The 12,797-nt window shown below is 39.6% G+C and overlaps 1 protein-coding gene across 4 annotated transcripts in view; it reads left to right on the forward strand.

Annotated features, from left to right (window-relative positions):
* Positions 1-12,797, forward strand: part of impg1 (interphotoreceptor matrix proteoglycan 1) — a 108,769-nt gene that overhangs the window by 53,886 nt on the left and 42,086 nt on the right. For 3 of the 4 annotated variants that reach the window (XM_062981573.1, XM_062981563.1, XM_016998304.2), the window contains exons 6-8: positions 889-944; positions 3,610-3,765; positions 8,386-8,444. In XM_062981573.1, the coding sequence (XP_062837643.1) occupies positions 889-944; positions 3,610-3,765; positions 8,386-8,444 (271 nt within the window). The remainder of the gene's footprint in view (positions 1-888; positions 945-3,609; positions 3,766-8,385; positions 8,445-12,797) is intronic. The other variant, XM_062981553.1, reaches the window with a different exon arrangement.

Genomic DNA, 12,797 nt, shown 5'->3' on the forward strand with positions numbered 1-12,797 from the left:
TGAAGCCAATATGTGTTAATGGTATATGTTTGTATTTTAGGTCTTATATTTTTGCTATTGCAGATGCATACTTTTCAAATTAGATTCAGGAGGCCACCTACACAATGGTGCAATGAATCTCCAGGCTAATCAGCAACTGTTTGAGTCTGAACACAGCTCCATTGGGAAACCATTGCACAACCTGGGGGGGGGGAAACATTGGTTTGGGGGGTACTAGATATATCCTTCTACAATACAAAGTCACCAAAGCGATCCCAGCCATCAACTATAACATTTTAGCAAATGTGTTGTTAAATGCATTTGCAGAAAGCTACTGAGGTCAGATAACAGAAATGATTGAACAAGAAACGAGCAGCATTCATTTTTGAAGCATGACTACATGACTACATGACTACATGACTACATGACTCTGACTACATGAAAATATGTAATGCATGATACAGTAAAATCCTTCAACTCAACAGTTCATCTTTAGATGCAAACAAGGTTACAGAGGCTTCGTGTAGAGGAATAAACTGTGATCCCTCCCGTCCCCTAGATTGTAGCCCCAATGCCTGCTACTTACTTTATGAAACAATTTACCAATTGGTAATTGCGTGTCAGACATTATGTCTAGTTATAAACAGGTACATTTTCTCAGAAGTAATTCCAAATGAATTCTAGGGGGGTTTACTCATCTGAAATCGTGCATAGGCTGCTCCTTTGATCTTCTTTGTACTGCGCAGAAAACAAAAACTGGATTTATATTTTGTTTCCATCACTCCGTTTCAAGCAGAGAATTCTTAGTTTTGTTATTTTGCTATGTTGTTGATACTGGACACAAACAAACAATTAAAAACTAATCTCCAATGGGACTTCTTCACCCCTTTCTCCTTCTGCACCTAACAGCACCTACCGGCACCCTGGTGAATGAGATTGTCAATGACACCAAGATTCCTATGAAGGTGAGGAAACATTTTGACATATGACAAAAATAGGTCTTGTTATGTTGTTCCACTAAGTTAGTTGTGAATGATGTTTCCTCCCTGAGATTATGAAAAATAAATGATTCTTTGAGGTACCTGTAAAACTATTAACCATTTTTTTGAATCCCTTTTGAGGGGGATAAATTCTTTCTAAAGCAGTGGTTCTCAACCTGTGGGCCTCCTGATGTTTTGGCCTTCAACTCCCAGAAATCCTAACAGCAGGTAAACTGGCTGGGATTGCTGGCAGTTGTAGGCCTAAACACCTGGGGACCCACAGGTTGAGAACCACTGTCCTAAAGAAAGGGAAAAATTAAGAAAGGACTGGCTAGGACAAAAATGGGCAACTCTGACAGGTGTCAATTTTTATCCCTATTGAGGGCTGCACTGCCAGAATTTTTATTGAAAATTAGCCAGAAATCAGGAGCAGAAGTGACTTCCAACTCCAACTTCCAAATGTGATGGCAGACTTTGGGAGGTTTATTTTTAATTATCCCACACCTCCAAGAGCTGTGATTGGCACTTTCTTGGTGGTTTTTCATCTAAAAATATAATTTGTGAGTGTTGGAACATGTGGGTTTGCATGCAGCTCATGGACCACAGTTTGTTAAAAATGAAACTCCTAAGAGATTCTGATATGAGTTGGAGGGGACAGAGAAATAACCATGCTGGCCTTAAGAAAAATTACAAAAAGCAATAGTGTAGTAAAAATTAGATAAGACTATTGGAAAAATGATACAAAAAATGTTTATACGTTTTCAAAATATCCAGATCTTCTCAAGCCACAAAATGTTACCAAAGTGAGACAGAGAAAAGGGAAAATTGTCTGGGGAGGTACTAGTCATGTCATCTGCATGTTATCTTGAGATGTACTGAGCTGAAAAGATCTGCAGACTGTCAAAGAGGCCATTGCCTTTTGCCCATATGAGCATGTAGTCTTGCTGGGAGCAGAAAAATAGCAACATTTGATTATTCATTTTGAAAATACATAACTCTACTGTAAATTCTCCATATTGAGCAAAGCTCCCATACACCATTGCTATTGGAAAACAGCCTTTATATTGACAATGGAAATAATTTTAACTAATGAGTTAGAAAATGAATGGGCCCTTCTTCACAGCAGAAAATGTGCAGGGAACCAGAGTTTAAAACTCCGGTTCCCTGCACATTTAGTGTGCACACAGAAGGCCAAACCCTCACCTTTTTGGCGAAGGGGTGGTCACATATTCTCCCGTGCTGAAACAGCGTCGGCTAGGGAGGCGAGGAAGTATGACCACCAGTCTCCTACCCTCACTCGCCCCCTTTCCTGGCTGTAAAAGGTTTTTTTAAAGCTCCTCATCAAGCCTGAATACTTCTAACGGCTCCATTTTGTGTCTTGGCTCCATTTTGTGTCACAAAGACCTTTCAGGCCGTGACATTGCGCCAGCAATCATCATCGAAAGGGGAGGCACTTGTGGTGGCTCTGGGCACCCCACACACCCTTCCTCCTCCCCTCATCACACAGAGGGGATGGGAGAGGGTGCTTTGGCACCCTTTCTCTCCCCCATCAGATGGCAGAAAGGGCTATCCAAAATACACTTTCCTTGCCATAGTTGTGAAGGAAGTGCCTTTCAGTGCTTCCCCCAACTTTGGGAGGAAGATGGGCAGGGCAGGCCCTGTCTTTGCCACAAAGGAAAGCGGGGGAAATGCCTGTGTGAAGAGGTGGTAAGTGATGCTACAGAGTTCTGGAGAAAGGAGGAAAAGTGGGGAGCCTTTTAAAAACCCTTTACAGCCAGGAAAGGGGGCAAGGGAGGAGAGGATAGTACTATCATCCTTTTTCCATGGTCTGCTAGAGCCTGCAGATTATTGTAGACACTGCTGCTAAGATTGCAGATGGTGAATTCGGAAGCAGTCTCAACAGGCCCCACACCTCCAAAGATGAGGACCTTACTGAAAGGTCCAGATCCTTATTCTGGGTTAATATGCGTTATCATGAGGTGTCATTTGGGCTCCTCATGAAGCTGCAACTCCTCCACACAGCATTTCAGTGCAGTGAAGATAGGGCCAAAGTTAATATGAGCCAAATTGGATAGCCATTTATAGTGAGGTTGAACCAGTGGAAAACATGTATCTTGTGGGTCACATGTACCCATAAATCCCATTTTCTGATGCTTAAAGCATGGCTGCATGTTCTCATTCTTCACTCAGGAATCACAATTGTCTCCCTTCTGTATGAGAAAGATTATGTGAGCAGAGAGTCTCAACATGCATCTTGAAAATGGGATTTCCAGATATATCTGGGAGTATACCTGTGAATCAAAATTTATATCTCCACCAAACAAGACAAATGTTCCCCATGATTAAAATTTTATTTACTTTCCAGATTTCTCACACTGTAGTAAGACATTGGAATTTTTTCACACATCAAATTATTCTGTTATCTGCGTTTGCATTCCTTTGTTCACTTTGCCTTTCACTTTTCTTTGGATGCCTAAATTCTATTTCTAACTGGTCAGCTAATGTTATAGCTGCAATACCGGAAATTCTTATCTAACTACAAGGAGCAGGACTTGGGCAAGAGGTTTTTGGTAGGATTCCCTAAAAACATATGGATGATTAGCATTTTCTTTAATATGATGCAAATGTCTTCCCTCTCCTGTTCTCTCAGGAGATAAAGCCAGAGGTTCCTAACATAGTCTCTGAACGTCCTGTTGAACAGATGGTGGAATTCAGTGTAACCCTCACCAACCAGGAATACACCCCAGAACTGAGTGATCCTACAACCCCTCAGTACCAGAAATTAGCTGCAAAATTCCAGCTTCAGGTAAGAGCACACACTTATATAATGGCAACATATAAAATGGTCTGGTTACAAAAGAACATCAGACACACTGCAGTGTATTTAATTAAAAGGAAACAGTTTTTGTCTGCTTGGAAAAAACCAAATACACAATGTAAAAAAACAAAATACAAGGGTAATAATAGTTTATAAATCACTGTTTTAGTAGTTGTTCTGGCCAAATTCCATAATGCTAATTGTACTTTTCTTCAAATTCTGTTAATGAAAACAACCGTTTTCAAGATTCTTCTAACAATAGCCAGCTGATGAAACTTTCTTAGTAATTTTTAACAGAAATAGCAGGTTCATTGTGGAAGACACTTAAGCTTCATTGTTATGTGTATATACTGGAGTTTTTCAGGAATAGTAGTCTGTATCTGGATAATTTCCATTTGTTTGTTTTCTAACTGTAAAGGTCAATCTGTGACCAGAATGAAGCTATGTATGTAGTGTCAGCAAGGCACCATTCTTGCATGCACACACTGAAAAAACAAGGCCTGTCCAAACCTACCAAATTCAACCTGTGACAGAGATTGGGCTAACAAAACATAGAAACAAGCTTCACTCTACAGAAGAAACACCATTTATTCTTTCTCTGTTATAATTTCCAGAGGAGTCACTTTGTGGGGGTGTTTCCACACTGCCCAAAATGCAGAACGAACTAGCTTTAAAAATGCCAGTCTCTGCTGCATTGTAAGGCCACACATGAGTGCAAATCCCTGTATCATTGGCATTGGCCATGCCCAGCCATGCCAATCGAGTGTCAGCAGACATGGGCATGTCTAGTGCCAGCCTCCCCTCCCTGATCCCCATTTCAGCCCCAAAACATGATGGAGCTTTAGAGAGGAAAGGAGGCTCCATTGCATCATCACTGAGTATGATACAACAACAGAGCAGTCTCCTGCACTGTACAGAAAGTTTCCCTTTGTTTTGGAGCTGAAATGGGAGCAATGAGGGTAGGGTGGCACTGCCATCCCACCTCCTTGTGGCGCCTGAGCCCAGGGAGCACACAATCCTTTGGAGGATGCCAGCTGGCAGACTCCACTACCTTCATACTACAAAGATCCACATCTTCAAGATATTTTTAAACTCCCTATCCAAGACAATATATATGTGTTTTTTCAAATCTTGTGTAAACCACATTAAATTGTTTATCACAGGTTACTCCACATTAGCTTGTGTGCCCCAGGCTAATGTAACACCTACACTGCCTTTTCTGGCAGTGTAGATGGGCCCTGTGTCTTTTACATGTTTTAAGACTATTCATTATTTTAGCTGCAAAATAAACAAACAAATCTATGATTAACGTTTTAGTTCATTGTATATCAGTGTAACGGCATCAATTGCCACTTGTAAGCCGCCCTGAGTCCCCTCGGGTGAGAAGGGCAGGGTATAAATGATTGAAATAAATAAATAAACAAAATTGTATATTGAGACTTTAACAGGTGCTTGAACCTTGCTATATGTTAAAGGTATATGTTAAAGGTATCTGTTCAAACCTTGTTGGATAGAGAGTATAAACCGTGATAACAAGGGGAATAAAACGCAGAATCTACAGGCAGTGATTTGTACTTCTCTCAGGGAATCAGGAAAAATAAAGCTATGGATGATGGATGGAAGGGTGACAATTATATTATTAATAGTAGCCATTTTTCTGCTCTGGCTCTTTTGCAAATACTTATGAAAACAACAACTTGCATGGTATTTTGCATTATTTTCATGTGGGGCAGTCAGTATGAAGGTGGTGTATGTAGGCATATTTGCACCTTAAGCCCTCTGAATGCATTCTGAGATGTTACAAGATTATAAATTACTTATTTTATGATTTAAATTGAGAACACAGTTATAATTTATAGAAAAGCCACAAACAAAGTTAAAACTTGGCATTATACTAAAATTTCTTTGACCAGTAGCTGGCCACTTGGAGTGCCTCTAGTGTCACTGTAAGAAGTCCCTCCATTGTGCATGTGGCAGGGCTCAGATTACATTGTAATAAATGGTCTATGGTTTGCTCATTTCCACATTCGCATTTCATGGACTCCACTTTGTACATCTCATGGTGCCAGAGTGTAATCTGTTCAGCGCTTTCCAGGTAGCCTAGTCTTCTGTGTGCCCAGGAGGGAGTTTCTCATCTGGTATCAGTCAGTGATTGAGTTTCGGGTTTTAACCTGCCACTTTTGGACTCTCGCTTGCTGAGGTGTTCCTGCTAGTATCTCTGTAGATCTTAGGAAGCTATTTCTTTATTTAAGACCTTGGCTTGCTGGTTGATATCTGAACAGAGAATGGGCCAGAGATGTCAATGCCTTGTTCCTTTCATTACTTGCTGCTACTTTCCGACGGATATCAGGTGGTGCAATACTGGCTAAACAATATAATTTCTCCACTGGTGTAGAGAGTAGACATCCTGTGATAGTGTGGCAGATCTCATTAAGAGCCACATCCACTGTTTTAACGTGGTGAGATGTATAAGTGACTTGATCATCATTTACTTCATTACTCTTCATCTCCAATGTTCTTGGCTAGCCTGTGGAAGTTGATGACTCTGACATCAATGGGGTAGTGAATCTGGATTGTGTTTTAGGCTTGATTTTAAAGGAATTGTCCATGACACAGAACTCAAAATAGATTCAACACCACACCAGACTGAAGACCAACATTCCTTCAGCAGCATAAGACAGACTGCAGAGATACCCAGTCAGCAGACAGAATGAGCCATAGCACACACCATTAAGAATAGTCATTTGAGCCTAATCAGAAGTTAATGGACAGTACTTTGTAATGATTTCATTTCAACAATAAATGTAATGAGCAATTTAAATACAAATGCTGAAGGAGATTATCTACTGTTGTTCATGCTACTTTTCAAAGAGAGCTACCAAGGGACTCAAAAGCATGCAATCTCCTCTAGCCATTTGGGCATTATTCCTGTTCCCTCAGAGTCAGAGCAGCCAAGACATGTTTATATCATTACCACAGCTAGCTACATGCTTCATTAGCTATTTAATAGCCAGCAATTAATGATCTGAAGGTTGCTTAGTTAAAAGTTAAGCAAAAGTCAGTATGGCAAGTAGGGAGAGGAATATTGCAGGAATACTCCTTGGAGTATTCTCTTTGCCTTTTGAATTTTAACACCTAAAGCACATGTAGTAGCACTGAAAGAATGAGCAGATAAACCTTTCCTGAGACATAACATGAATTTTCATACAAAGTTATGAGTGATGGCCTGGATCCTGCTGGTAGTCCTAACTAAAATAGACCCACTGAATCAACTGTTTGAATGAAATATCAACTAATATAATGTAAACTCAATTTATTCGATATGTCTACTCTCAATGGGGATCCTAATAGGATAAAAAGCTATATTTCCATTCTATCTAGTTCTAAATGAGGTATGCCAATGTTTAAATGGTATTTCAGAAATATATGCAAATAAATGTACAGTAGAGTCTCACTTATCCAACATAAATGGGCCAGCAGAACATTGGATAAGTGAAAATGTTGGATAATAAGGAGGGATTAAGGAAAAGCCTATTAAACGTCAAATTACGTTATGATTTTACAAATTGAGCACCAAGACATCATATTTTACAACAAATCAACAGAAAAAGCAGTTAAATACACTGTAACGTTATGTAGTAATCACTGTATTTATGAAATTAACACCAAGACATCACAATGTATTGAAAACATTGACTACAAAAACACTGGCTACTAACAAATTGACTACAAACAAAGATAGAATTGCATAAAATGAACAACGTTGTTGAAAATCTGTAAAACATTCAGTTCTTGCTGCCTAGAGAAACAGTTGTGGATCCAGGCGGGAGACAGAATGCGTTGGATAATACAGAACATTGGATAAGTGAATGTTGGAGAAGTGAGACTCTACTGTATATTGATATTTACCCAAACGTTGACTGGAGGTGTTTATTCTCAAAATGAAATAATCATCAAAACAATATGTCTTCCTAGCTCTCCTTCATACACACATTCTCTGGCTTCCTGTAGATTCTATGAAATGCAGTGGTTGAGCCTATCAGAACACAAAGCTCTATGTGCCCTAGTTTTTTTTATGCAGGATGGGCTGTGATGCAGATCTCATTAATTCTTGGCAAGGTGTACAGCTACATGGTCACCACTTTGAGATCTTGTGACAATCAAGGAACTAGCTTAACTGGAATATTCTCTCCAGTATCATTCAGTTACTTACATGCCATGACGAGTCTCACAAACTCTCCAACCAAGCACATGGGATGGCAGAGAGCCTATGTATATGAGTCAAAATTAAATCAGACTCACCACCATTTTCCTTGACTGAATGCTATTGATCTACTCGTGTGAACTATCATTAGATGTCCTGTCTTTGTGTGAATGTTTGGGATTACAGAAATGAAAAGGTGACTGAGGTTTATAGAAAGGATGCATGCTAAATTCACTTGGTGAGAAGAGCTGAACTTAGACTGAGCTTTTGCCCATTAATTCAAGCAATATTTAACATGTCAACATTAAAATCTGAATTAAAGTCTCCATAATCAATACAGCTGTTGTGAACTCTCCAACACTTTCAGTGCATCAGAGTTCTTTTCTTTCTTTTCTCTCTAACAGATGCAAAAAATATTTGAGAAACTTGCAGGATTCAAAGAGATCCGTGTCTTAGGATTTAGGTAAGTGCTAATACAAGTCGATTCCAGGTAAGGATATAAATCCCCTTTAATAGCCAAAGCAGCAAATAAAGTACTGTTATAGTATTTGAAAATACTCTAGTTGAGACAACAGTATTTCTAAATTAGTTCTTGGCTTTCCAATGATTTCAGGAGTTCTTAATCTACCTTTGAAAATGAACTATTTCACTTTCCACTACCTAGTTAGAATCCTTTATTTATTTATTTATCGTGTCAGCCGCAAATTGAGGGTACATTTATAATGTATTTTAAAAATCACAAACAAAGTTTAAAAACTTGACATTATACTAGATTTGTTTTGACCAGAAGCTGGCCACTTGGATTGCCTCTGCTGTCTGGTGTCCTTTAACAAGTATTATTTTTCTTTTCATTTCATTTATTATTATTCTTAGCCCCTTTTCACTGCTGTGGTCTTCCCAAGATAGACTGCAATATAAAAAGAATAGAACTGAGTATTAAATTAATTATAAAAGCACAGTGATTTAAAAAAAATTAAAAAATAAGCCTATGTCTAACATCTAATAATTCTTTCTTGACCATTTTGTCTGAGAGAAACCTTGAAAGACTTTCAGATCTCTAGAACCCTCTACATACAATTATTATGGTTACAATTCATTAAGGCAATTGCGGAATTAGACCTTTGTGACAGGCTTATATTCATGATTGCTACATATTCACTAGTTTAGGGAATATGTGGGGACCATGAATGTTCTCTACTCTATACTTACCGAACAACCAGTGCTACGATCAACATGAATCTGTTCTCCTCTGGATCAGGAAGCAGCTGACAGTTCCATCTTCCTCTGCACAAGCAATCTCTAGCATTAGGGAAGATTATAGGAGGGACCTTCTTTCTGTCTGTCAAAACAAAGTTCCCTCACAGGAAGGGGTGAAGACAGCACTGAGCCTTTTTCCAACCATTGGGGATCAGACTTCCATCAATGGTAGTAGTGGCTAATGCCCAGTAAGTGGGTGACATGTAACTATGTAACTATGGTGATTAATATGTAGCTAAGTAGATGATTGAGAATTCTGCCCTATACCTAGCTTAAGAAAACAAAACTCAGTCACAATATCTAGCAATTTTTCTGGGAACTATAGCATTCCAGGGAATCCTAATTGATAAAACCTGATCTAATATAGCCCATATATGTGCTTTTGGTAGGCATGGTAAGTCGTGTTCAAGAAGCACACTTCTCTTGGTAAAATTAAAAACAACTTGAAACCCAGGAGTAATTTGGCAGAACAGGGAAAAAAAGCAGCCATTAGTCACACTCATTATCTTTCTAGTTAGTGGGCATGATGTTGAAGATAGATAGTGTCATTCTGTTCTCTGTTTGTGGGAAAGATTTCATAAGCCCAGTGGGAAAGCAACAGTGGACTATATCCAAAGAGGTATGTCCCCTGATGAAACTGCTTCTGTCTGCTAAAGTGGAACCCATTTCTACTTTCTGTGGCAAACCCTCTCAATTGGATATGTGAATGGCTGAAGGCTGTCGTAGAGTGGAGCAGTGGAGAAATTTCTTCATGGGGTAGAACTTCGTGATAGCATGGCATTTGACAGTATGAAAGTATTAGTGGTGTTTAATCAAGTTTCCTTTCTACCAGGAGAAGCATTCCTAAGCAGTTGTTCCCTTAAAGTTGTCCTGACTTATGGAAAAACACACAGCTATTATAGAGCAGAGAGCAGTCCATGATTTCCTGGTCTTGTAACAGTTATAAAGCCAAGCTATCAATACTAGTAGAGAGGATTGACAATATATGGCACATTTTGGGTACAACTTCTCTGGCACAGTGATTTTTTAAAGTATTTTATTGAACATCACAACCTCTTGTTTTCCTGCCTGCTTTCTGTTGCTGAAATAAGTCGTTTGTTAAGATTTCTGGGACTGTATTTATACGCCTTTCATTTCAACACATTCAAAGATTGTTCTGTTCAGAGAACATAAAAGAACTGTAAGTGAATGTCATAAAGGTGGTTTTCTTTTTAATCACAACAAAAGCATTTGCTGTCTTCATTTTTCCATTTGGGCGTGCTGTTGCTTAGCATTTTGTGTAAACTTTCAACAAATAGGTTGAAGAAGAAGAAGAAGAAGAAGAAGAAGAAGAAGAAGAAGAAGAAGTTGTTGTTGTGTCCCTGAGTTCTGCACAAGCTTCCAAGCAAGAAGCTAAGCTGCAATAACAAACAAAGGAATAGCTTTTAACATTAGTGAGATGTAATATATTACGAAGGAATAATCATGATGTTGTACCAAACTGAGCCCCAGGGAGTCTTCTGATGTTGCAGCTATTACTTGAAGCCTCAACTAATTTTAATGAATCATTGCTGAATGGATACGATATGTATGTTTAGGGAAGAGTGCTTCATTTACTATGAAGACTGGTTCAGCAGATGGAGAATATTATTTCTTTATTAGTAACATATATATTCCAAGTTTCTTCCATTGAGCAATCCTGGTCTCCCTTATCTACCACTTTATCTTCACAACAAAACTGTGAAGTAGATCAAGTGGAGAACGAGAGAGAGAAAGAGAGAGAGAGAGAGAGAGAGAGAGAGAGAGAGATCCAGTATTTGCACATTCTAAATAATAACTCAGAAATTATCATAGGTGTTCATGACAGAACAGTGAACTAGGTTGAAGGAGGAGATCATTTATTATATATTACTAGCTTGGGGACCTGGCGGTGCCCGGGTTATGAGAAGAAAGCACTATTTGTTTTGGGATGTTAGGAAATATCACTTAAGTTTGATCCAGATCCATCGTTGGCTTGGTTCAGTGCTTTCTGGATGAGGATGAACTGCAACTTCCAGATTCCCAGGACAATCACCCCCAAAGCAGGCTTGTATGCAGAATTGCCCATGTTTGGTCTTTGTGCCAAATGTGGTCGACATCTGATGTCAGCAGGGTTCAGTACTTTCTGGATGCAGGTGAACTATAACTCCCAAAATCAAGGTCCATTCCCCTAAACCCCTGCAGTATATTTAGTTGGTTGTGGGGCTTTTCTGTGGCAAGTTTGGTCCAGATCTGTTGTCAGCTGTGTTCAGTGCTGTCTGGATAAAGGTGAACTACAACTCCCAGAGCAAAGGTCAATCAACCCGAAACCATGCCAGTGTGCACAGTTGTCCATATTGTTTCTATGTGCCAAGTTTGGTCCGGATCTGTCGTGGCTGGATTCAGTGCTGTCTAGATAAGGGTGAACTACAACTCCCAGAGCAAAAGTCAATCAACCCAAAACCAAGCCTGTATGCACAGTTGGACATGTTGGGGCTGTGTAGCAAGTTCCGAAGTCAGCTGTCAAGGTGGTCTGTGGGAGCTGAAGCAATTGAAAGTACTGGAAATCCCATCATCCCTGGTCCATCCTTTTCCAAACCACAGCAGGACATAAAATGGATCATGGTGGTTAAGTGTGCCAAGTTTGGTCCTGATTTGTCATTAGTTAGAGTAACAGTGGTCTGTCAGAGACAAAGTGTTTGAAAGTACTGCAAATCCCATAATCCTTGGTCCATCTTCCCCCAAACTGCTGCAGCATGTAGTTTGTCATTTGGGATATGTGTGCAAAGTTTGGTTCAGTTCTGTCATTTGTGGCAGTTGCTGTGGTCTCAAGAAGTGAGTGAAGGTACTGTAAATCCCATTATCCTTGGTCCATCTTGCCTCAATCTGTGCCAGGACATAAAGGGGGTCACAGGGGTTCTGCCTGCCAAGTTTGGTCCAGTTATGTCACTCGTGGGCATGGTCGTGGTCTGTGGGAGTCTAAGTGATTAAAAGTACTGTAAATCCCCTCATTCGTGGCCCATCTTCCCCCAAATGGCACCAGGCCATAAAGTGGGTCGTGCAGGTTAAGTGTGGCAAGTTTGGGCCAGGTCCGTCATTCCTGGCGGTCACAGTGGCCTGTGAAAGTGGGAGCCAATCAGAAAGCTACCACATACACACATACACCACTGCTGCATACATACATACATACATACATACAAACATTGACTTTTGTTATATATACAGATGTATAGCAAATCTGGTTCTACACTGTAGAATTAATGCAATTTGACACAATTTTCCTGCCATGGCTCATGGGAGTTGTAGTTTGGTGAGGCATCAACTTTAGCCAGAGAAAGGTAAAGACTGTAAAACCACAACTCATATAGCACTGAGCTAATCGTATTTAAAGTGGTGGCAACCTACATTAATGTAACTGTGTAGTTGCATTCCAAATCCCCAGTGGTAGCATGTTTGGTTTATAGAAAAGCTTGACAAGAGCTTTTTTGGAGAAAATACTATTTTCTGCAGAAAACAATCATATATGAATTTTCTGTAGAATACATTCCAGACTGCAAAAATT

The sequence above is a fragment of the Anolis carolinensis genome, chromosome 1, assembly GCF_035594765.1.
Source record: "Anolis carolinensis isolate JA03-04 chromosome 1, rAnoCar3.1.pri, whole genome shotgun sequence".
In the NCBI taxonomy this organism is placed as follows: Eukaryota; Metazoa; Chordata; class Lepidosauria; order Squamata; family Dactyloidae; genus Anolis; species Anolis carolinensis.